The sequence below is a fragment of the Poecilia mexicana genome, unplaced genomic scaffold (assembly GCF_051168715.1).
Source record: "Poecilia mexicana isolate PSO_F unplaced genomic scaffold, ASM5116871v1 scaffold_9, whole genome shotgun sequence".
In the NCBI taxonomy this organism is placed as follows: Eukaryota; Metazoa; Chordata; class Actinopteri; order Cyprinodontiformes; family Poeciliidae; genus Poecilia; species Poecilia mexicana.
The window spans coordinates 3,624,597-3,650,005 of NW_028263378.1; the positions used below are offsets into that span (position 1 = coordinate 3,624,597).

At 39.3% G+C, this 25,409-nt stretch overlaps 1 protein-coding gene across 1 annotated transcript in view; it reads left to right on the forward strand.

Annotated features, from left to right (window-relative positions):
* The window catches only part of wdfy3 (WD repeat and FYVE domain containing 3), a 93,714-nt gene that overhangs the window by 55,305 nt on the left and 13,000 nt on the right, over positions 1 to 25,409 (forward strand). Inside the window, exons 20-51 of the mRNA XM_088008630.1 lie at positions 547 to 765; positions 1,261 to 1,442; positions 3,345 to 3,576; positions 3,674 to 3,834; positions 4,521 to 4,632; positions 4,724 to 4,914; positions 6,289 to 6,441; positions 7,110 to 7,183; positions 7,304 to 7,465; positions 8,033 to 8,127; positions 8,234 to 8,354; positions 9,282 to 9,499; positions 10,723 to 10,919; positions 11,673 to 11,807; positions 12,264 to 12,443; positions 12,771 to 13,004; positions 13,081 to 13,180; positions 14,736 to 14,896; positions 16,291 to 16,520; positions 17,030 to 17,139; positions 17,277 to 17,459; positions 18,066 to 18,223; positions 18,298 to 18,375; positions 18,883 to 19,113; positions 20,720 to 20,888; positions 21,622 to 21,785; positions 22,783 to 22,931; positions 23,183 to 23,303; positions 24,580 to 24,665; positions 24,749 to 24,829; positions 25,089 to 25,143; positions 25,229 to 25,348. Coding sequence (XP_087864756.1) covers positions 547 to 765; positions 1,261 to 1,442; positions 3,345 to 3,576; positions 3,674 to 3,834; positions 4,521 to 4,632; positions 4,724 to 4,914; positions 6,289 to 6,441; positions 7,110 to 7,183; positions 7,304 to 7,465; positions 8,033 to 8,127; positions 8,234 to 8,354; positions 9,282 to 9,499; positions 10,723 to 10,919; positions 11,673 to 11,807; positions 12,264 to 12,443; positions 12,771 to 13,004; positions 13,081 to 13,180; positions 14,736 to 14,896; positions 16,291 to 16,520; positions 17,030 to 17,139; positions 17,277 to 17,459; positions 18,066 to 18,223; positions 18,298 to 18,375; positions 18,883 to 19,113; positions 20,720 to 20,888; positions 21,622 to 21,785; positions 22,783 to 22,931; positions 23,183 to 23,303; positions 24,580 to 24,665; positions 24,749 to 24,829; positions 25,089 to 25,143; positions 25,229 to 25,348 — 4,862 coding nt within the window. The remainder of the gene's footprint in view (positions 1 to 546; positions 766 to 1,260; positions 1,443 to 3,344; positions 3,577 to 3,673; positions 3,835 to 4,520; positions 4,633 to 4,723; positions 4,915 to 6,288; positions 6,442 to 7,109; positions 7,184 to 7,303; positions 7,466 to 8,032; positions 8,128 to 8,233; positions 8,355 to 9,281; positions 9,500 to 10,722; positions 10,920 to 11,672; positions 11,808 to 12,263; positions 12,444 to 12,770; positions 13,005 to 13,080; positions 13,181 to 14,735; positions 14,897 to 16,290; positions 16,521 to 17,029; positions 17,140 to 17,276; positions 17,460 to 18,065; positions 18,224 to 18,297; positions 18,376 to 18,882; positions 19,114 to 20,719; positions 20,889 to 21,621; positions 21,786 to 22,782; positions 22,932 to 23,182; positions 23,304 to 24,579; positions 24,666 to 24,748; positions 24,830 to 25,088; positions 25,144 to 25,228; positions 25,349 to 25,409) is intronic.

The window sequence follows — 25,409 nt, forward strand, 5'->3', positions numbered from 1 at the left end:
GTAGCTTCAAAATGTTATTTGTGGCATCAATGCATATGCAAAGATAAAATATTGTACTACAAGTAGATAAAAATTATTAATGACAATTTGGGGTAAGATTGACTGAATGTTTAATCTGGTGTTCTAATGATTTTTATGACTTAGATAGAATGTTTGATGAATTAAATAAAATTGTGAAATTGTGACATTTCAAAACTAAATATTTTAAATTGAATCCATATTTATTGATATATTCATTGAACAAATGTGAGAAAATAGTAAAATCGAACAGTTAAAAAAAATTAATTGGAATGTATGATGATAATGAATCAGAATTCTTATACTAAGAAATGTATCACGATAAATGATAAACGATTTGATAAACGCCCACCTCGTACCCCGTAGGCATAAAGGAAGAGCTCAGTTTTACCAAACTTTACAACCGCCGCTGCACTTATTTAAAAGGAATGTGGAAGAAGTTCATAACTGTGCCTGCCTGTTACCACGACAACGTGGTCATTTTTGTTTGCTTGTTTTTCCTCACGCGGTCCTTTCCTCCTCCTCCAGGTGAGCGCCTGTTCCCCCCGCCGTCCGGGCTCAGCTACTCCACCTGGTTCTGCGTGGAGCGGTTCAGCGCGGCCCCCCAGGCCCACCAGGTGCGGCTGCTGACCGTGGTGCGGCGGGCCACCTCCTCGGAGCAGCACTTCGTCTGCCTGGCCGTGGTTCTGTCCGCCAAGGACCGCTCGCTCACCGTCTCCACCAAGGAGGAGCTGCTGCAGACATACTGTGAGCAGCAGGAACCCTGCATCCTGCATTGTGTCTTACATATTATTAAACACAAACATGGATGGGTGTTTGAAATGCTCCGGTTAAAAGCAACCAATCAGAGCCAGGAGCCGTGTCTAACTAGCCTTAGCATTCACTACAGGCTGGAAGCTGTAGCATAGCAGGCAGCAATTGGTGGCATATATATAATATTATTGATGTTACTTCACTTATAACAAGTACTTATTACTTCACTTTTGCCAAGTTGTAAGTGAAACAATCTGCCAGTGGAACTAGAACTTTTTCATCCACATTAAAGAATTATTTTGCTCAGTCCTTGTTGAAAAAGTTAGTTATAAGTTAGTTTGGTCTTATTTCAAGTAAAAGATGTTTTCACAAGGAACTACACCAAAGACACTTGTTAAGATTTTGTGTTTTTGCAGTGCAGTCTTGTTGTTTCTTTCTACCTGAGCTCTGTGACTCATTCATGCTGCTTCTCTCTCTCTCTCCAAGCAGCGGATGAGTCGAGCGAAGAGGCCTCTTTCTATGAGATCCTGCCGTGCTGCGCCCGTTTCCGCTGTGGAGAGCTGATCGCCGAGGGCCAGTGGCACCACCTGGTGCTCGTCATGAGCAAAGGCATGCTGAAAAACAGCACGGCCACGCTGTACCTGGACGGCCAGCTCATCAGCACCGTCAAGGTAACGCTTACAGACACACTGACACGCAGGATGCTGGCAGAGGAGTTAAAGCTGGAGATTATACTGTTTGTTTATCTATGCAAGTAAATATATTAACGTTTTAAAAGGAGAGACTAAGCCTTTCACAATAACAAATTTTGCTGGACGATAAATTATCCCAGAAGTTATTGTGATAAACGATAATTCTGTTGTTTTGAGACCATTTTCAGGTAACATAATGATAATAATAATGCAAGAACATGTTCTAAAAGATAAGATTTAACACAACTGGAACTGGAAGATATTTAAGATAAATAAAAACAAACAAAATGAATTATACAGTCTAGTTGAGACCAAATCACCACACATCCAGTTTTTGGTAGAAAGAAAGAAAAGACAAAATGATAAATCAATGGAAATTATTGAGATTATTTTAATTTATCATGCGAATAACTGATTTATTGCTTATTGTGCCATTAGAGACCAGGCATCTAATAGTTTTAAGTTTTATTTTAGTTTTGTTGTGACATTTTGTCTCATTCAGTTGGTTCTGTTTAATTTGTGTTTGCTAGTTTCTATTAGTTATTAGTCAAATATTGTTTACTTTTAGTCTAGATTTTATTAGTCATAGGAGTAGGTTTAGTTTTTTCATGCTTTGGTTAATTTTTAGTTTTTAGTTGCAAAATTATTATAAATTATTATCGTGATTATGATGCTCAACAAGCTTTTCAAAAAATAGATTAAATTATTGTTGAACAAACTTTTGCTCTTCCTGGAACTTTTGTATGTAAAAAAGAAAAAAAAATCATTAGTTGCATTTGAATTTTTAACGTATTAAAATCCCTGCACTAAAATATAGTTAATGCAGAAGGATGATTTCCTTCACATCTGCCCTAATTCATAGAAATAAGGTCAGTTTGAGGAATTTATTTTAGACTCTTTCATTGATTCGTCTCTGCAGATGATGTTGCTTTACTGCAATTAAGAAAGCTGATCGGTAAAAAGTTAGACATTAAAAAGAATGAGAAGTTCTTTGTAATAAATCAGGATGTATCTGATCTTTATTTGGACAAAACACAAAGTTTCTGTCACTAAACAAAAATCCTCTCAGCTAACATTGTAAAACCCTGGTTTTAGCCGATACCGACGCCTTTCTGCTGGCCGGTTCATGCAGCAGTCAGCAGACTGTGATGTGGTCTGCGGTCGGGGGTGACTTTAGATTTCCCCCCTGAGATTAAACACCAAACCACAAGTCACAGCTTCCTGTCTGCAACACTGATAACAGCGGTTTCATTTCCTGCTGAGGTCAACATGCAGGCAACGATGCTCCGCTGCTACGTGGCTCAGATTGGTTAAAATCACGTGCTGGATTTCCATAAAAAGCTGGTTGGGTTAAAAGACTTTTTGCTTGTCAAAACAACAGATTGGTTTATTTCCTCTATTTTGGTTTAAATATTTAACGAGTTACATGAAAGATGAGTTTTTTCATTATATATGTAGATATGGATAACAATTTTAACTGATTATAATTTATTTTTGAGCTATAAGAGGATGTAAAACAAAAAACCTGCATTTTTGCTAGTTTTTCTGCCATGAGCCGTTGATTATTTACATTATATATTAACATACATTATTGCCACATGTAAAAACTGGATTGAACTTTTTTAAACCTTCGAGTTACTTTTTGAAAAGGATATTTTTGTGGTGTTTTATTTTGAAATATAATGGCATAATGCCCCAATTGAAGCGTCATATGATGAAGATCTGCTGCCCCCAGGTGTTTGGGGTGCCATCACACCTTAACTCCTCCTATTCCACTGGCATATTATTTCACTTATAACATGTGTAAACTGAACTCATAATTCCTCCTCCTTTACATCTCTTTTTAAATTTTTTTTTCCCACCGTTCCTCCTGCGGTCCAGATTCACTACATCCACAGCACTCCGGGCGGCTCGGGCTCCACCAACCCGCCTGTGGTGAGCACCGTTTACGGCTACATCGGCACGCCGCCCGCGCAGCGCCAGCTGTCCAGCCTGGTGTGGCGTCTGGGGGCCAGCCACTTCCTGGAGGAGGTTTTACCAGCCACCAGCGTGGCCGCCATCTTTGAACTGGGACCAAACTATGTGGGCAGCTTTCAGGCTGTCTACTTGCCCTGTGAGCGAACCCTCTGTGATATCACTAACTCCACCATCTTTCCACCCATACAGGTGGGTTTTCTCTTTGCTTTTCACCAACATTTATCGTTTTACAGGTAAAGACACAAAGACGGAGGTTGCGCCTGCCACTCCGGTGGCTCTGGTACCAGAGGAGAAAGTGTCTTTCAGCCTCTATGGACTCTCCGTCTCAACGCTCACTGTGGCTAAAATCAGGAAAGTTTACAACAAACTGGACAGCAAAGCCATCGCCAAGCAGGTGAGAAATACTGAGCCAATATCTCATGTGAATCAAATATGGAGAGCAGAATAAACCAGAAATACTGTTAACTGCAAACGTGCGAACATTACCTGGTGGGCCGGTCCATCAGACCTCTCTCACTGCAGAGCGGAAGAGGGCAGTGGCTAATTTTTAGACCTTTGGGTGACACATAAGATCTGGGTATAAGATCTGCTTCACATAAACGTATCGGCTGGTCACCAATCCCCCGAAGTGAAGGAAATCTGTGCAACCCCACTCTTGTCATCCTAGCAACTTTCTTGCTATATTTAGCAACATTTCACACAAAAATATTGGTGTTGACCAAAATCGGAATTAGCAGATCAGGCTTTTCAAAGACTGGTAATCGGGAATCAGCCAGAAAACTGCAGTCAGTGACCCAAAATAAATAAAAATGTTTGCACTTCAGTTGTTTCATCCTAGTTAAAGTCTACAACATTTTTTTCATCCTTTCTCTGTAACTTGTCGCTTTATACTGAAGTTGTTTGTGTATAGAACAATAAAAACCTGAACTGGTGAATAAAACATGACTGTTTATACTGTTTTATTAAAAAGACTGTAATAAATAAACAATGGTTACCCTGGTGGGGGAACAAGTAAAGCCTGGTGGCCCGCCAGGCTTATCATACACTGAGCGAAACTGAACTGCCTCCTTCCTTCTTCAGCTCGCTGTGTCCTCCCATGAAAACGCCACTCCTGTCAAGCTGATTCATAACGCTGCGGGCCACCTCAACGGGCCCGCTCGTACCGTTGGCGCCGCCGTCATCGGATATTTAGGTAAACCAGTTCCTTAAACCAGTTTCAAAGCTGCTTACTGCAGCTCTGAATCAAGAAAATTACACTTCCTCCACTTTTCTTGCCCTCTCAGGTGTCCGTACGTTCGTTCCCAAACCTGTTGCCACCAACCTGCAGTACGTTGGCGGCGCCGCGGCCATCCTGGGCCTGGTTGCCATGGCGTCGGATGTGGAGGGGCTCTATGCGGCTGTTAAAGCGTTGGTGTGTGTTGTGAAGAGCAACCCTCTGGCCAGTAAGGAGATGGAGCGCATCAATGGCTACCAGGTGGGTCACTGGTGATTTTTAGTCACAGTAACAGAATTACGGACAAGATCAAACATTTTACAAATGGAGATTTATCCTACGTTTGCATCTGCAGTCTTCGCACAAAGTTTGTGATGTGAATTTTTTTTTAATTCCGTTTTATCTTTTTATTGAATTCTTGATTCGCTTCCTATTTTGGAACTGCAAAAAAAAAAAAAAAAATCAAATGTAGATGCCTGACACACTCAAACTTTTGGCTGGTAGAGCTGTTGTCAGTCGGTTGCCATAGCAACCGAGTAGAGTTAGCAGCAAGGGCAGGAAAAAAATAATGGGAGTGGTTCAGGGTTGATTTTTTTTACCTCTGCTGGGCAAAATGTGGCTGCTGTAATTTCCTAAAGTTCAACAAATGAGCTGGACTACTTCATGACAGGCATGATGTAGGATAAAATATTACATGAAGTATTTAAAAAAAATGTCTTTTAGAGTGGGATCTATGCAAAAGAGAAATTTGTTTAGTCCTCTTTTCATTACACAACTGACAGAAACCATATTCCACCTATCAAGCTTTAATTTAAGTCATATTTTATGAATTTCAGGTAAGAAATAATTGCGCTTTGACAATTTTCGCAACTCTGCTCATCCAGCATCGGAACAGTCTGGTTTCATTGACAATTCAATACATAGTAATGGTACCCAAAATTTGTTGTCTGTCACGATAGCAAATTTTTCTGGACAATAAATTGTCAGAGAAGTTATTCTGATAACTGATAATATTGTTGCTTTAATTTCTAGCAAATGTTTAACACTGCAACTAGAAGACATTTTAAATATTAAAGTAAATAAACAAAATAACCAAACTAACAAATAAAATAGTTCCTAGGGTCTCTGTTAACAAAAATGTCCTTCAAAAAAGCCTCTAGTTGAGACCAAAGCACCAGACTTGAGACTTTTATCACCCAATATTTGGTAGAAAGAGAGAAAAATCATAAATCCTACAAATGGAAATTATCAAGCTTATTTGAATTTATCATTTGATTGATTGGTTTATTGGTTACTGCGGCAGGCTTGCATCACAAGCTATGGTGACTAATAGGCACTGTTCGATGCTAACCTGAGCTACTTTGCTAATCAGGTTACAAAAGTTACCTAAAGTGTTAACAATGTTGTGTAACGTTATCTTTAGTAGAGATCTTAGAATAATCTTAACCATGCCTTGCTTTAGCCGTGCTCATTTTCTTCTTTTGAATTTTTGTTGTGAAATATGTCGCCCCCAGCTGGTATATCATTGCTATTACAGCATTTTTGACTGGAATCCATCAGACGAGGAAGACACAGACTTCTTTAAACTTAAAGAACAAATTTAAAGAGTGGATTCATTTTGTTTTCTCCCTTTAGCTGCTAGCTATGCTGCTAAAGAAGAAGCGCTCGCTGCTCAACAGCCACATCCTCCACCTCACCTTCTCTCTGGTGGGAACGGTGGACAGCGGCCATGAAACCTCCATCATTCCCAACTCCACCGCTTTTCAGGACTTACTTTGTGACTTTGAGGTGAGAACATTTGCTTTGAGGAGCTTTTAACTCTTAATTCTTTCACTGAAATGTTTTACTTTGCTGATTGTAGGGTGGCAAACGTTTATAACAACAGACATGGCAAAAATTGTAAACTGTAGTATTGTATTTAATTTATTTTAAAATGAGTGAATATAATTTGACTTTGGTCAAGGTTTGGTCACTATTATACCTGTGATTTCTTTGGGGGGAGGTTTATAATATATAATTATATAAATTATATAATAATTTACTTGGTTAATCCAAACTCGTGCCACCTGCATTAGCAACTGACTAAACCAAGTTTTATACAACAAAGCTTCATTTTTTGTATAAAACATTTTCTTTGTATAAAAAAATACAAAAAAGTTTATACAAAAGGTTAAAGAGCTTTTCTGTAGAAAAAAGCATTATACAAGATTTTTTTAATAGAATTTAAAAAAAATAAAAAACCTTTAATACAAAATGCTTGTTTTATTTCTATAAAATAATTTAATTAATTACAACATACTCAGATTTATTAAGTTAACTTAATTTACACTCACTTAAATTGCACAAGTTAATGTCACTCAATCAGTTAATTTAATAAAAACTAAATAGAGCTTGCGTCTATTTTTTAATCAAGGAGAAGCAACTAGGTTTTACAGTGTTGTCTTTCTGCCCCTCAGGTTTGGCTTCATGCCCCCTACGAACTCCACCTGTCTCTCTTTGAGCATTTCAATGAGCTGCTGACCGAGTCCAGGCAAGAATCAAACATTTTTAAAAATCTCTTAAAATAAAATTCTGCTTTTAACTTTTTTTTTGTGTTTGTTTGTTTGCTTTCTTGTGTGAAAATAAAATGAACTTTGTTTTGCTCAAACAGTGAAGCAGCAAAAAACGCTAAACTGCTGCGCGAGTTTCAGCTGATCCCCAGGTTGCTGCTGACGCTGCGCGACACGTCGCTGTCGCAGCCAACGGTGGCTGCCATCAGTAACGTCCTCAGCCTGCTGCTGCAAGGCTTCCCCAACCCATACGACCTGCTCAGGTGAACACACGCACACGCACGCACGCACGCAGGCATACACACACACACACACACACACACGCACACGCACGCACGCACGCACGCACACACACAGGCATACACACACACTGATCCTGAGTGGCTGTAAGCTAGATGTTAGCTTCTGCAGCAGTGCTTATATGGTTTCCACAGTGTGTATTAATGCATATTAAAGGATATTTGGTGTTTGAACTATTGAAATAGGCAGTTATAAGTGTTTTTGAAGGAATCCAAAGCAAAAATATGAGTTTCAAGCTTTATGCTTTAAACGTTTTAACCAGGTAGCTTCATCAGTTCCCCTGTAGCAGATTTGCTTTGTTACCTTTGAGTTTAATAGAAAATACATCACAATCACGCTGGAAAACAAATTTAGATGATTTTTCATTATCTCATTTTTTACGCCACAAAATTCTAGCATTTGAACAGAGTGTAGATTTGTTCATATTAGATCAGCTTCCTTGATTTATACAGCAGTTCTTTTAAAATATGTAGAATGTGAAGTTACTGGAAGAGAATGAGGAACGGAAAGTTTGTTTTTCTGCCTCCCAGGTTTGGCCAGTTCATCTCCTCGACTCTCCCCACTTTCGCTGTGTGTGAGAAGTTTGTTGTCATGGAAATCAACAACGAGGAGAAGATAGATGGAGGTGATTATTATTGAATTTCTTCCCCTGCAGTATTTCAGTAGTGAATGATCTGGAAATAAACGGCGAGCCTTAGATGTGATTTCTGGAAACGTTGTTCTGTTTGCAGGTAACGACGACGACTTCGGCGGCCTCCTGTCAGCCAGTCTGATCTTGCTGAGGAATCGACTTCTGGACAATTTGCTGAAGCTGCTTTTCACTACGAAGGAGAAATGCACAGTTAACGTCCAGTAAGACGCCGTTTTCCTCCTGAATCTGCATGAAGTGAAAGAACACACACTGCAACAAATAAATTATGGCTGTAACGATTAATGAATCGATTGTAGTCAACTACTTACTAATCGATAAATCATAAGTTATAGTATACAGACTCAAAAAAGGACAATTTGCTGAAACAATATCACATCCAAAACGGTAATTAAACCAAAACTTTCCTAAAAGTTTATACATTGTCTATTTAAGATAAAAAACGATCTTTATTAATATTTTCTACCTAGAACTCCAAGTGGCATCATTTCAGCTTCGCCTGATTCAAATTTTGCACAAAAAAATATCCTATTAAACACCTTTGGTTATGCAATAATTAAACAGTTAACAGAAAAAAATCAGCCCTATGCTGTAATGATGTTAACCAGAAAAAATACTTCAGAAAAGGCTGAAGTATTTTTCAGCTGCAGATAAATGCTATGAATAATCAATCGGACACAATCTGCCAACGGAACCAGTATTTTTTAATCAATATTAATTAATTATTGACTTAAAACAAGCTACTTTATTTTGCTGAAAAGTTACATGTAATTAGTTTTGTCTAATTTCAGGTGGACTAAGATATTTGCACTAGAAAGTAGACAAAAATTACTTTTTGCAGTGTCAACAACTTTTTGTTTATGTCTAGAGTTGATTTTGAGCCATAAAATATGAAATATTGGCCGACATATCAGATGTGTTTTGATGATGGCACTCATCAAAATGTAATGTTTATCAGTTTTGTCTATTGCTGACTGATGTTTTTTTTATGACTTTGTATTTTTCTGTTTTTATCATGTAAAACAATTTGAACTGCATTGAAATAAACATTATTGATTGATGGAGGAACCTGTCCAGGAAACACAGAGGTTTGTTCCTTACGGTTGATCTAACTCTCTTTGCTTCTGCAGGGCGTGTGAGGAGTTTGTGCGAACGCTGGGCTTCGATTGGCTGCTGATGTTCATGGAGGAGCATCTGCACTCGACCACGGTGACGGTGGCACTGCGGATCCTGGTGGTGCTGCTGTCCAACCAGCCCATCCTGAACCGCTTCAGGGAGGGCTTGAGCGGAGGCGGCTGGCTGGACCACACCGACTCCGTCCTGACCAATAAGATCGGCACGGTCCTGGGTGAGCGCAGAGCGCCGTTTCACCACACGAATCAAACTTTGACGCAGATCCAAACCTCAGTTTAGCTAAAGTTAGGTGGTTTTGTTGCATGAACATGAACAGGCGGAGGTTTGATGTCTAGCGTAAAACCCTGTATGTTGTAACATGGCTCAGCAGACGACTCTCCGCACTCCGGCAACGCTTTCCGTCGGAGCTGGCCTTCGTTCAGTAAACAGAAAGCTGCTCAATTTGTGCGCCGCACAGCCAAGGGTTCGTCCTCTTATTATTCGCCTTCCTGTCCCCCCCGCTGCAGAAATCATAGTTCCTCCTGAGCTCAGTGGTTTTCAACCTACCCTAGTTTCAGAAACCCTCCCAAAATACTTTAAAGGGGCAGTGTTATTTGTTTTCCATGCACAAAGTGCAGCTTTACAACACAGTCAATTAACTATGTTACCTTGAGTTGATATAAAAATGCTATGTATATCAAATATTACTTAAAAGAAATTTGACATTGTAATTTAACATCTTTAAATTGGGCCTCTGTGTCTTTAAGAAGCTTCTGCTCTTCCTGAAGCGCTGCCTTCAGGAAGTCATCTTAGCCTTGCTCCTTGATTGACCCTTTAACAACGTTTTTTTTTTTTACCAGGGTTACACTAAGAAATAGTTGTGAGTTCAGTAGATGCCCAGTTCCATCAGGTGTTTGCTAATTGCTCGTAGCTAGTCTGTAGGAGCCAAGTGGGGGAGTCACAGTGGAGAGCTGCTCTGCGAGTTGCAAGCTTGGAAGATTGAAAGCTGCTGCTCAAAGGCGGAGCTTCGTCCTCGAAGGCGGAGCTAGGTCCACTCAGGCGTTTAGCAACTGAGTGGTTGCCATGGAGATTGAAGGGTTTGCATGAAAGAATCAAAGCAACATTCCAGGTTTGTTTTTATTAGGAAATGACATCATAACATGGTGTAAAGATCAAAAAAGTCACTTTTACATGATGCTGCCCCTTTAAATACCTGAGAATACAAACTGACTCGCAGGTTGAGAACCATTGGTTCTGCTTCCAGAACTTCCCCCCTTATGCCGAATGTGTGCTGAAAGGAACCCCTTAGTTTCGTTCTGATTTGGAGTTCTAGCCGAAATATTTTAGCTCCTCTGAACCCCAAACCAGGTGCAGAAGTCCAGTTTAGATCTCCCTGCAGGTGCATCAGCCTCCCAGCTTTATTCACTCCTCGTTCTGCTCCCCCACCTTCATCTCTAGGCTTCAACGTCGGCCGCAGCGCCGGCGGACGGTCTACAGTGCGAGAAATCAACAAGGACGCCTGCCATTTCCCAGGGTTCCCTGTTCTGCAGACGCTGCTGCCCAAACACACGAATGTTCCTGAGCTCTACTTCCTTCTCATGGCTCTCTTCCTGCAGCAGCCTGTCACTGAGCTGCCAGACAGCCTGCAGGTACATGTTAGTATGCCCATTTTCTTTTACTTTACTCTCACGAGTACCTCTAAAAATATTCAAATGAACTAGCCTTTCTAGGGAAAGCTAATCATCCGTTAGCATTCTTAGCTCTACGGTGGACTAGTTTTCTTCTTATTTAAAAACGTTTCTCTGTTAAAAAAAAAAAAAAACTGCTATTTTTGTCAAAGTTATTGCCATACAATACAAACGAGGAATCAAAATTATGTTTCTTGCTAAAAACCAGAAGACGTCACATCACACTGCAATCAAGAAGAACAAATAGTAATACAAATACACAACAATAATTTTAAAAAATCCCTTTGTGAAGATTCTTTAACTTCTGGGGGTCCTCAGTATTTAATACTTGGCCCACCGTTATTTTTGATATTATGTAATTGGGAACTGGGTTTATTTGAGCTTTTAATTACAGTTTTTACTGTTTTTGTTCCAGCAGTGTTCAGTCTTGGAAAAAAAAGAGGAGTGGCAGGCTGATGGTTACCCGTTAGCTAAAACTAAAATAATTGCTATATCTAGGGGTGCACTGACTGCAAGTTTTGTTGTTTTAAAAAACTTGACCTCCTGATTCTGATTTTTGGCTTGAAAAGTCTCTAAATATTGCAACAAATTTTACCTAAATTAAGGAAATCGGGGGACGATTTGTCTCTACCTAAAATATACCCGTAATTCATTTTTTTAAGTTAAGTGTTAAGTCAGTTTGAGTCTAACTTGAGCTGGTTTGTGTGTTTTCACTGTCAGTTTGACCTGGACTCCATCTGGACGTTTATCTTCGGGATGCCGGCCTCCAGCGGGGCGGTGGTCGGCTCCATCCACAGCGTTTGCACCGAGGCCGCCTTCCTGCTGCTGGCCATGCTGCGCAGCATGCTCAACCTGGTCAGAAACCACATTTTTCATCAGCTTTAAGGAATGAAGGAAATCGACACAAGTTAAACGTCAATCATGTTATTACTAAGTAAATGTCATGATATTTAATTGGTTCTGGCCAGAAAACTTGAATTTACCAAAAAAAAGTCAAAAGATTTTTCAATCAGTGTTGTCTGTTCTTGAATTTATGAAATTTTTGGGATTAATCTTCCCAATTCAGTTTGTAGTCGAGGGGAATTTATACTTTTCCAACTCATCTTGGTTAACACCTACATTTCTCCATGTTCTGTCCTCTTTAAAAACCATTTAAAACCTTAAAATCTGTCTTTATTCTCTTAAGGTTCCCAATAAAACAGCAGAAATGACTCTACCATCTTTGTTTTTCTGAATGGAAGGATTTAAGGTTTGAAGTGACAGCTGCTGAGGCCTTGGTGGACATTTAATATTTGTCGTGTTTCCCTGCAGCCCTGGCAGTCTGAGGAGGAAGGCTCCTGGCTCCGGGAGTACCCAGTGACCCTCATGCAGTTCTTTAGGTACCTTTACCACAACGTGGCCGACCTCGCCCCGATGTGGCACAGCCCGGAGTTCCTCTGCGCCCTGGCGGCCACCGTCTTCCCCTTTAACATCAGGCCGTACTCCGAGATGGTGAGTGTGTGGAGCTCTGCACAGAGACACACAGTGAGAGAAACGTGACTTCACTGAATTAGTAGTGTCTCTTTTACTGAAGGCTAAATCATGCTATAAATAATCAGATGATCCGTCTGGGAGATTCTCTTTCAGCTGCAGTGATAAAGTTTCTCGCTAAAAAAATGACTTAAGTATTGAAGTCTTAACAGTATTGAAGGGGTTAAAAAAGAAATTATGGCTTCTATAACCTCTGTGGGGTTGAAATTGAGAACTGGGTGAATGAGAGTTGTATTTTTATTGCAGTAAAGCTGAATAGACTAATTGTTTCCCTTTTATCGCCTTCAGGTGAGCGATTTGGACGACGAAGCCGGTTCTCCCACCGAAGAGTTCAAGGCCTTTGCTGGGGACACCGGTATGAACCGCAGCCAGTCCGAATACTGCAACGTGGGCTCCAAAACCTCCCTGACGAACCACCCCGCCAAAAAATATGTGTTCGACTTCATGAGGGTCCTGATCATGGACAACATGTGCATGATCCCCGCCAGCAAGCAGACGCCCATCATAGACATGCTGCTGGAGGTACAGGCAGCTGTCTTCACACCTCGACCTCCGGTTATAAGTTTGGATCGTCTCCTGATCCTGTTTTAAACTGCAGGCCTCCCCGGATCGCTCCACCAGAACCCAGCAGAAGGAGTTTCAGTCCAGCATCCTGGACGGCGTCATGGAGCATCTTCTGGCTGCAGACGTCCTTCTAGGTCAGAGCCAAGACTGAAACACTTCCCACACTGCAAAAACACAAAATCCTCCAAGTAATTTTGGTCTAGTTTCTAGTGCATTTTAAATAAGACAAAACTAACTTATAAATAAGTGAATTTATCTGCCAATGGAACTAGTACTTTTTAAATAAATATTAAGGAATTATTGACTTAAAATGAGCTCTAATATTTTGCTGAAAAGTTACTTGTAAGTTAGCTTTGTCTTATTTCAAGTGTTCTTATGTATTTGCACTAGAAGCTACTCCAAAAATACTTGGTAAGATTTTGTGTTTTTGCAGTACAAAGTCCAGTTGTCAGCAGATTTTAACCAGTCGGCACATTTCACCTTCAACTTTTACAGTGAGGAAAAGAAGGCGTTCTGTTAATTTATCTCCCAATCACAGCTTTATGCTCTCAGCTCAGGGATTTAATTATAGAAAATCAACACAATTCAATTAGCAAGAGGCTCCAGAGGGACGTAATGTGGCGCTGAGCGTTCCTCAGCTCTTAATGAAGCTTTATAAATGGACCACAAGCAGCAAATTACAGCAGCTTCTGCTCCAGTGAATCCTTCATTCGCAAAATCCTTCCAAGTATTTTTGGTCTAATTGCTGCTGCAAATGTCTTATTACACTTGAAATCTGACCAAACTAACTTACAGTTAACTTTTCAGCTTCAGATAAAGGAGCTTGTTTTAAATTAATAATCCCAGAAAGTGTATTAGGTTTTGGGCCCAGGATTGATAGAACATGATAAGTCTGTGAAAATACAGAAAAGGCGCAGCAGCAATGAACACAATGTGTAGCGCCTTCATCCAGTTTGCATCTCTTTATTTTGCAAAACACTTATTTTATAGTTATTTCCCTGAGCTCCAATTCCTGTATTTTAGTGTCCAATAACTGAAACATGTGAGCTTTAAAATGTTCATACATTCAAATAAACCTTTTCGTAACATCCACATCTGTAGTATCTTTTACCACATTCTCTCCAATAGAGCTTTAATATCAATCAAACATTTTAAAAATCAGACTGCTATGATGACAGTGTGAATTACAGCAGACTCAGATTGTACTCAATGTTAACAGTTGACTAAATTGTAATGTTTAAGGACTTCAGAACTTAAATCTTGGTTTTACTTTTAGAAACAAAATAATCTGCAAACCTTAAATAATTAACCTTAGAAAAATGAACATGCTTTGCAAAAATACTTTTCCTTAACACATAAAACACATAACATAACTTCTGCTAGAGTGGGGGAAACCAGCCTGTTCCTCAGAAAGACATGCAGAACAACTGGATGAGACACCAGGCTGAATCCGCCCCTGTGCCCGATGTCTCCCCATCAGACCACCGCTGCTGCAGGCCGTTATCACGATTAGTGACCTAATTTAGTTTGGAGAGGCACAGAAATTCTTATTTAAAATGATTATGCAGCAGAGGTTTACGGGAAAATACTAATACAGGAGGATGGCGGGAAAAAGGGGGTAAAAAACGACAGTTTCCCGGCCAAAACGTGGGACTTGACAGGTGTGCTCTTCTGTGCGTCTCCGTCCAGGTGAAGACGCCTCTCTGCCGCTCAGCACCGGCGGCAGTTATCAGATCCTGGTCAACAACGTCTTCTACTTCACCCAGAGAGTCGTGGACAAGCTGTGGCAGGGAATGTTCAACAAGGACTCCAAGCTGGTGGTGGACTTCATCGTGCAGCTGATCGGACAGGTACAGCCAAAATCTGATCTTTTTTAAAAAGTTATTACTTATATAATGTTGCAACGTTTTATATGGACCCGGGTTCGTGAGCTGCCTGAGCTGAATGATTGAATCTTTTTTCCAGTTAATGGAGCCAGTCCATCTGCAGAATGTGATTAGAGGAGCAGCATGCATGGGGATGGAAACCATATCTGCCAATTTTACCTTGAAATGAGCAAAATTACATTAATGCTGAAGCATTTAGGGGAACTTTGTCAGACAGTTGGGGATTTTAGTGTCTATATTTATAGATATAAAGGTATAGATATCTAGTTTACATCTAATTAGGGATGAAAAATTAGTCGGATTTAATAATGTTGTCAATTAATTTCAGAATTAACTGACAATAAACAGAGAAATGCAGATTAACGTCCAGGAAGACGCCTTTTTCCTTTTTCCTCCTGAATCTGCTTGAAGTGAAAGAACATAAACTGCAACAAATAAATGAGAGCTGAAATGATTAATCAGATTAATCATAATGAATTGATTATTGAAATAATCCATTAATCATTCGCTGGCATGTATAAACTCAAAAATGCCATTTGCTGAAAGAGTAACATTCAAGCAGATATTATTCCAAAAATCCTGAAAAAAATAAACATTTTGCATTTAAGATAAAATTTATCTGTAAATATGTTCAACCCAGAAATGAATTGGTTTATTTTAAGCTTCACCCAATTTCAAATGGTGTATAAAAATTGTCTTTTTAAACACCTTTTGCTATCCAGTTATTGGTTATTAATTGGTTAATCGGTAAACTGTATTCATGTTAACGGCTGAGCTTTTCACACGTTGGTGTTAGTATTATATTTTAGCTGCAGATGTATCCTTTGCTACAAATGTATTTTAGGCAATAAAATTATTATTTTCTTATTTAAAAAGTTAATTTAATTATTTGTTTGTATCTTTTAGCATATTTTTATTATGATACAAAAAAGACTAAATTATTAAATAAAAAATCTGCAGAATGTGCTCATTTTTATTCTGAATAATTTTAGAATAATCAATCAAATAATCAATTACTAAAGTAATCGTTAGTATCAGACCTTCATCTTATGGATTTGGATAAAAGTTTTAAGTTGAGAAAAATATAAAAATACAGCATAACTTGATTGTTGTGCAGTGGATAAGATTAGGAGATTATTTAGAGGAAATGACCCAAGAAGCCATAAAGCGCATCTGAATTTTATAGATTTAACATGTTAGCAGTCAAAAAGTTATTTTAGTATTCATATAACCAGAATGTGTTCACAGTTAAACTCTAACTGGCTTGTTGGGTAATTTCTCTGCAGATTTATCTTCTTTCTGCAGCTTTATTCCCATTCTGACCGCGGCATTATAACACGTTTTCCCTTCGCTTCCAGTCCAAGAGGCGGTCCCAGGGTCTCTCTCTCGACACCATCTACCACTGCCTGAACCGGACCGTGCTCTACCAGCTCTGCCGGCCCCACAAGACGGTGGCCCAGCAGGTGGCGCTGCTGGACGCCCTGCGGGTCCTGACCGTCAACCGCAATCTGGTGCTGGGGCCCGGAAACCACGACCAGGACTTTGTGGCCTGCCTGGCTCACTGCTTCATCTGCCTGCACAGCGGGAGGTACGGAAGCCCACAACTGCAAAAAGTACCAGGAGGTTTTTTATTTTTTGTTTGTTGTTTTGGGGGGAAAATTTACATAGAACATCTCTGATGTGTTTAAATCTGAATATGGAGCAAAGATCATTGAACATTTGCAGATTTATGCATTGGCCTTCTTCACATAAATAATGCATTAGCATTATTTATGTATTTAAAGACGCAACACATTGGCATGTCTAAATTTGATCTGAAACATATTTTTTCTTAATAATGGCTTTTTATAACGTAAATCTCTTATGGAAGAGGATTAGGGCCACTGGAAAAAAAAAAGAAGAATTCTCAATGATAATATTGTTAATTCTGAATTACTAAAAATAATTTTTAGTAATTCTGACATTTAAATTCAGAATTCTGATTTGAATTTCAGGATTCTGGCTTTAATATCAGATTTTACAGAATGTATTAAGAGTATAAATTTATTTACAGAGTAGTTCTGCAGTGAGGTTCCCTCCCTGTTTGTGTGTCTGCAGCAGCGTGGAGGGCTTCGGTCTGGAGGCGGAGGCCAGGATGACCACCTGGCACGTCATGATGCCAGCAGAGAACGAAACCGACTCCACGCACAGCCATGACGTCAGCGAGGGTGAGACACGGCACTCCGATGGGGAGATTTCTCCTTTTAGAAAGATCTAATGAAGACGCACAAACGATTCTTAATTGATCTGAAGTTTATTTCATGGTTTTGTCGCATTAGAAATAAAAATTGTCCCTCCTGTGCAGGACGACAGCTGCTGCTGAAGGCCGTGAACCGCGTCTGGACGGAGCTGATGCACAGCAAGCGGCAGATGCTGGAGGACATCTTCAAAGTGTCTCTGCCCTGCAATGACAGAGGACACGTGGACATCAGCACGGCTCGGCCCGCTCTGGAGGAACCGGCCCTGAAGAGCTGGCAGAACCACCTGGGTGAGAGAAACCACGGCAACAACACGGCAGACGGGAACACACACTGCAAAAATACTAAATCCTACCCAGTGTTTTGGTTTAGTTTCTTGAGCAAATGTCCTAGTACTCTTCAAATAAGACAAAACTTGTAAATACGTTTTGAGCAAAAGATAGAAGCTTGTTTTAGTAAATAATTCCTTAATACAGATGAAAAAAGCCAGTTCCTTTGGCAGATAAATTCACTAATAACACAAAACTTTTCACACATTATAAGTGAAATAATCTGCCAATGGAGATGGTAGATGTTTAAAAAGAGAAAGAGAGCAGAAGAAAGGACAAAAGTGAAGGGAGGAAGGAAGGACAGGGGAATTAAATAAGGAAGAAATTAAGGAAGGAAGGAAGGAAAGTAGGAAGAATTGGCAGAGGAAGGAAAGAAGAAAGGTAGAATGGACGAACAAAAAAATTAAGAAAGGGAGCAAGAAAGAGAGGAAAGAAAGAAGAAAGAAAGAAGAAATTATGTAATGATGGGTGGATAGACTCTGGTTACCCATCTGGCTTCTTAAAGCGGCTTTGTGAACACTGTAAATAATCACGGATTGTTGTTTCATTATTATTTTTTCTTCTCAGCCCACGAGAAAAAGTGCATCAGTCGCGGCGAAGCGGCAGCGCCGGCGGCCCAGTCCAAGCTGTCGCGGGTCAGCAGCGGCTTCGGCCTGTCCAAGCTGACCGGAGTGCGGCGCAACAAGAAGGAGAACAGCCTGAACAAAAACAGTCCGTCTGCACAGGTAGCTTTAAAAAAATAAAAATAAACATGAAAAGATTTTCCTGAGCTGAACCCGGCGGCCGTTCTGACCGACAGGAAACGTTCCAGTGGATGTTCACCCACATCGCCGTCGTTAGGGACCTCGTCGCTATGCAGTACAAAGAGCATCAAGAGGTACCAAACGCCACACAGGAAATGTCTCTCTGGGCTTTATCATTTATCACGATAAACGATAATATTGTTAATTAGAGATTATTTTCAAGTTATATAATCCTAATGACATAATAAAGGAAGAACACGTTCTCAGAGACCAATAAACTTTAAATTTAATTAACAGTTAACACTAGAACTGGAAGACATTTTAAATATCCAAAGTAAATAAACAAAACAACAAATTAAATGAATTATAAAGTCTCTCTAAACAAAATTATCCTCCAGAAAAAGGTGAAACAAAATCTCCAGACTGAAGATTTTTGGTACAAAGAGAGAAAAGTTATTGAGCTTGTTTTTAACTTATCATGCGATTAATTGATTTATTGACAGGCCTAATCATACGATCACAAGTCATCATTAATAACAGTAACAAATAATGTATTGCAGTGAATTTTAGTTTGTATTTTTATCTGAAAACTTACCTGGATTGTGTCTGAAAAGTTTCCGTCCATATCTTGTGTCCGGCAGCGCCAGCAGAACGCCCTGAAGTACGTGACGGAGGAGTGGGCGGCCATCGAGTACGAGCTGCTGCGCGAGCGCGGCCTCTGGGGGCCGCCCATCGGCTCCCACCTGGACAAGTTCACGCTGGAGATGACGGAGGGGCCGTGCCGCATGAGGAAGAAGATGGTCCGCAACGACATGTTCTACATCCACTACCCGTACATCCCTGAGACCGAGACCAACACCAACTCTGCTCAGGTACTCAGCTCCACGTCAAGAACAAATTCTGGCAAGATCAGTGCTGGTTACCAACATGTCTGTCTTTGTTTTAGTTTTGTTTTGTTTATTTACAATTTCAGCATCATTTCCAAAACAAGATACTGAGCAGAAACAATAACAGCAAATAGAAAACCCCCACAAAATACTGCTTCATTTTTTTTAAAGTTGTAAATTATGAGAGTAAAGTCATAATATTTCAAGAATAGTCAGATTATTCTTAGAGTCACAATATTATGAGAATAAGTCGAAATATCACAATAAAGTCATAGTATTACAAGTTCACCCACTTTCTCCCATTGCTAACTAGAAACAACCAATCAGAGCTAGGAGGCGGGGCTTAGCGCTGTCAATCACAGTCCGAAAATATCCTGAATGCTAAGGCTAGTTAGCATGGCCACCTGTAACTGTGCATAAACAGTTTTACTGTAAAGGTAAGTTGTTTTCCTGACTTTAACACATTTAGCAATGATGGAGCGTGATTGACAGCGCTAAGACCCGCCTCCTGGCTCTGATTGGTTATTTTTGGTAGGTTTGACCATAAACAGCCCATCGTAAATGGCCATGACATGGTGACAGTTTTAACAAATATATAAAACCATATTCTTTATAAAAGTTACATATCGCAGCTATAAGGATCAGGAAGAATTTTAATTTTTGTCTTTAAAAATGCTAAAAAGCATTTTGTAAAAAAAAATGTTTTGCATACATATGGTGGATTATTTTTTTTAGTTTTTTACATATAGACAGAAATAAAAAGTGTTGCATCACTCATAGCTTTTTACGACAGTCTCAACCTCGTTTTTGTGACCTTTCCAGCCCTTCTTCCCCCCTCTGGTGCCCCTCTTCCCCTCAGCTCAGGTACCCTCCTGCCCTCCCTGTCCAGACTAATTACCCACATATCAGTTTTTTTGCCGCATGTTTTAAATCTGCAGCTGAAAATAAATACAGCATGGCTTTAGCTGGGCTGCGAATTCACTGATTCTGCCAGGATCTTCAAGTATCGAAGCACCACGGCTCTCACTTTCTGCACATTCTTACATTATCAAAGTGTATAAAGTCTTAGTTTATGACGATGAATATAACGACGAATATTGCTGCCCATCAACATTGAAAGGGTTATTAAAACAGACTGGCAGATTATTTAACTTATAGCAGAGGAGAAATGTCATGTTATAAGTTAAATAATCTGCCAGGGGATCTCATATTTTTTTTATCATTATTGAGGAATTGTTAAAACAGGCTCTTATATCTTGGTGAAACGTTATGTGTAAGTTAGTTTTGTCTTATTTTAACTGTACTGAGATGTTTGCACTAAAAAACAGACACAAATACTTGGGAATCTTTTGTTTTTGGAGTGAATATGTGGATCAGAGTTCATAAAAACTTCAGAGGGATAAACTGGTACAGGAAGAGCTCTGATTTGTCCCTGATCTAATCCTAACTCTTTCCAGAACTGCAGGTTCCTCTAACCTGATGCGACGTACATCTGCTGTGGATTAAATCATCACTAACTCCTGCATGTGTCTGATGTTTGCACCTTTAAATATGAGCGGCTCTCTCAGGTTTGATTCTCGTTCGCCTCCAGAAGCCGCTGCGGTACCGCCGGGCCATCAGCTACGACAGCAAGGAATACTACATGCGGCTGCTGTCTGGAAACCCGGGGATGTACCAGCACTCCGTGGAGCACAGCACTGAGGGAGAGACGGCGCAGCACGAGCCGGAGCACGGAGAGGACACCATCGCTAGGGTCAAAGGTGACAAAGATTTAATACAAGTATTTCCTGTTCGACCCGTGATGTGCGGTGAGGCACAGACAAATACAAAATCCTATATAGAAACTACATTTTAGCTTTGATTTGACCTAATTAAAGCTTCTAGTAGCATACTAGCAAGAAAGATAAAATATTTAGTAAGCCCACATTTTTTTATTTTAATGTTTTCCGATTAAAATTGAAAATCGTGTTTGATCTTACCCGGTGTTGGGTCGTAACTAGTTACATTTATTCAGTTACATTTAAATGAGTAACTTTTTTAATAAAACATATTTTTAGGGGTATTTTTACTACGCTGTACCTTTTACTTTTACTCCAGTAATTTTATTATGAAGTATTTCTACTCTCGAGTAAAATTTCTGGATTCTCTACCCACTGAATGAAAAACAAACATGTTTTAACCAGAAATTCAACAGTTTTTAGCTGTTTTTGTTGTCAGTTTTTTATTGACAGAAACTGAATTGAAAAATTATGTTTTTCCTGATTTTATTAATTTTTGTTCCTTGTATAAATTATTGTCATTTTGGTCCTTAAAATATTGTGATATTTTAAGGACCATTTCCATTTAACTGTATATTTTGGTCCATCTGATTATGTAATTTTTAAATATTAAATGATTTATAATAGATTTGGTTAGTCAGCATCTGTTTTGCTTCTTACTCATCCATTTTACTGCCTGTCGGTGTGTTTATTTCCTGCTCTTCCTGCCCTCCAGGTCTGGTGAAGGCTCCTCTGAAGAGGTCTCGCTCCACAGCTGACGGCACGGACGAGGACAGCCAGGAGCAGCTTCAGGACCAGCTGCTGGAGTCTGGAGGTCCAGAAGAAGAGCAGAGGACCGACAACACGTCCCTGCTGCGCCTCCTGGAGGAGGGGGAGAAGGTGAGGGGAGACATTTCTGATCGATATCTGCTCTGCTATTGTGGTTGCAGAATTTCAGTGTTTCCTGTTTTTCTTCTTATTGGATTGTGGAATAAAAGCTCATCTTATGTTGTTGAGCAGCTTTGTTTATTTAAGGATCCCCATTACACTCTGCCACAAATAACAACTCAAGTCAAGTTTATTTGTTTTATTTGTTCAAGTTGCTTTAAGTAATAAAAACACAAAGTGATAAAGCTACAAAGAAAACACAGTGCAGTCAACAGTTTAACAAACATTACAGGAAGTTTGTTCCAGATTTATGGTGCATAGAAGTTGAATTACAATAAAATCATATTGTATTTATTACAATAAATATTGTTTAGAATAAATATTTTTTTTTCTATAATAAAAAAGTAATTAAAATATGTTCATTTAAATTATATTTAAAGTAGCTGTTGCTATTGCACTATGACAAACATGGGACTGTTTTATTCAGTTTATCCATGTCGATGTGTGTCTGTCCCGATCAAATAAACTCAATAATAATAAATATGTTATTAGAATAAACAACATATTTATGATTAGAATAAAATCATAATTTAACAAACATTACAAAAGAATCAACGTTTATAAATTATTTTTTTACATATTGGTTTTATCTGTTTATGAGACATATAATCCAAAATATCATCTGCCTTGAATCAGCGCTAACTAGAAACAAGCAGTCAGAGCCAGTAGGCGGATCTTAGCGCTGTCAATCACCATTCAGTGCGGCGCAGCAAATCCTGTTGTGAATACTGGACTTTTTTTCAATTCTTTCATCCTTTATTTTCTCCCTTCCTGTTTTTTTCCTTCCATCCTTGTTTCATTTTTTCTGCAGTGTTTTTCTCTGAACTGTCTCTTTTTCTCACCAACTCTTCTCACATCACACAGTTTCTCTCCTGTTCATTTTTTTCCTCTGAACAGTTTCCGCGCACAGTTTATATTCATGTGATCTGTTTTCTTCCTGTTCCTCCAGATCCAGCACATGTACCGCTGTGCCAGGGTGCAGGGCCTGGATACCAGCGAGGGTCTGCTGCTGTTCGGGAAGGAGCATTTCTACGTCATCGACGGCTACACCATGACCGTCTCCAGGGAGATCAGGGACATCGACACCCTGCCGCCCAAGTGAGCCGCCGCCGTCTCCTCTCTGACCTCTGACCCAGACTTTACCTCCTGACAGAGTGACGTCATCCCTCTGCAGGGACATGTTAGAGTAGAATTATAGACATTTACAAACTTTTAACCAGACTTTCAATCATGAATTTATGGGAAATATTTCTTCATTAGTGTTTTACATTTTTATTCTCCCTTTATATTTTTTGTGCTGTTTTTGTTGCGTAATTTCATCTGAATCCTTATGTTTACTTGGTGTCCAGTTTGCACGAGGCCATCATTCCCAGAGGGGCGCGGCAGGGCCAGAGCCAGCTGAAGAGAACCTGCAGCATCTTTGCTTACGAAGACATCAAGGAGGTTCACAAGCGGCGCTACCTGCTGCAGGTCAGGCCCAAAACCCTCCACACTGCAGTGTTAGCTCTGTCTGAGACATTCAACTTTATAAGTAAATTGGTTGGCATGTTTTAATTAACATATATTTTTGTTTTTGTACTTTAAATACCACTTCTATATTTTTATTAAGCACCTAAGAAAAGTGATGTTATTGGATCATAAACTGGGCTAAAAGGCTCAAATTTAGAAGAGTTTTCAACAGTTTGGACTATAAGTATCTACAGTGATACTTCTCTTAGTTGGAATTTTTTTATTATTATTATTGATGATTTGTTTTTTAAAGATGTACAAAAAAATTTAGAGCATGAAGCATAAAATCAAAACTAAATATTCATGGGACTGAATATTGACAAGCATAAACGTATCAATATTCCCAGTTCTGATCCACCTACAAAATCTTATATTTATTACACATGTAGACCATACATATAACAAATTTGTATTTAATCAGTCAGTCAAGTTTATTTACATAGAACATCTCAACAACTTCACTTCAATAACACAATTGAAAACCAAGTATTTTTGGTCTAGTTTCTAGTGCAATTATGTCATATAACACTTTAAATAAGACAAAACTAACTTATGAGTAACTTTTCAGCAAGAAACAGGAGCTTGTTTAAAGACAAATATTCCTTAATATTGATTAAAAATACTGCAGTTATGACATGAAAAATGTGTTTTTACAAGTGAAATAATCTGCCAGTGGAACCCGTACTTTGATATTAAGGAATTATTGACTTAAAACAGTTTCTTGCTGAAAAGTTACTTGTAAGTTAGTTTTGTCTTGTTTCAAATGTACTAACTAACTAAACTAGACCAAAAGTATTTAGTAAGATTTTTGTTTTTGCAGTGAAGGCAGCTCATTGTCATGAAAACATCATAAATACATCATACAGTAACCAATTCTGAAACGACATCACAGACATCAATATGCATCAAATAAATTGGTCAGTGTTCCAGTTTTTATTGATCAATAGCTAACCCACTAATATAGCATCTATTTAATTTTAATAACTGTGGATAAACAATCATTTTTCTTAAAATTTCATCAACAAACAAAATTAGCATCATTAACAAAAACACCAACAATAAGTTGGTTTAAATGCACAAAAAGCCAAATGAATGAAGAGCAAAAGTCCAATGTGACTTTATTTCACCGTGTACTTCAGAAATGCTATGATTTTTAAAGGTTTTTGTTAAATATGCTCAAATGTTGAAGGTTTTATGTTTTAGTGTAAAACCTTGATTTGTTTTTGTTTCTTTTCAGCCGATGGCGGTGGAAGTTTTCTCAGCCGATGGAAGGAACTACTTGTTGGCTTTCCAGAAAGGCGTTCGCAACAAAGTTTACCAAAGGTAGAGTGTAGAGTTACCTTTGGTAATGAAAATGAGTTTTACTCCTGCTGGAGACGCTGAACAGCGTTTTTTTTTTTCTGCAGGTTCTTGGCTGTTGTGCCGTCGCTGGCTGACAGCTCAGAGTCTGTTTCAGGCCAGAGGCCCAACACCAGCGTCGAACAAGGGTAATTATCTCATAATAATTAGTTATTTCAGTTATTAAGGCTATTCTGCACATAAAAATAACCAGAAAGGAATTTACTACAGTTTTTTTTTTTACATAAATCACAATCACCTACTCTGTTCTCATAAATAACATTTCCTCTTGTATCTGTTTCTCCGCACCGATGATGATAATGATAACAATAATAATAAAACAATAATAATAAAGACTATCAGCCCTTTATTTCAGAGCCACTGAGTTTTTCTCCTCGTCTCCTTCAGGTCTGGACTTCTCAGCACGCTGGTTGGTGAGAAGTCAGTCACTCAAAGATGGGAGGTAAGAATCTTTAGTTTGGGATTTATAGTCTTGATGCCTGTATCGACGCCTCCTGAGTGTGTGTGTGTGTGTGTGTGTGTTCCAGCGAGGCGAGATCAGTAACTTCCAGTACCTGATGCATCTGAACACGCTGGCGGGACGCTCGTACAACGACCTGATGCAGTACCCGGTTTTCCCCTGGATCCTGGCCGACTTCGACTCAGAGGTGAGCAAAGAAGCGTTTCACCTTTAAAACGAGGTTTGTGGATTTGGGTCCGCCTTCAGTT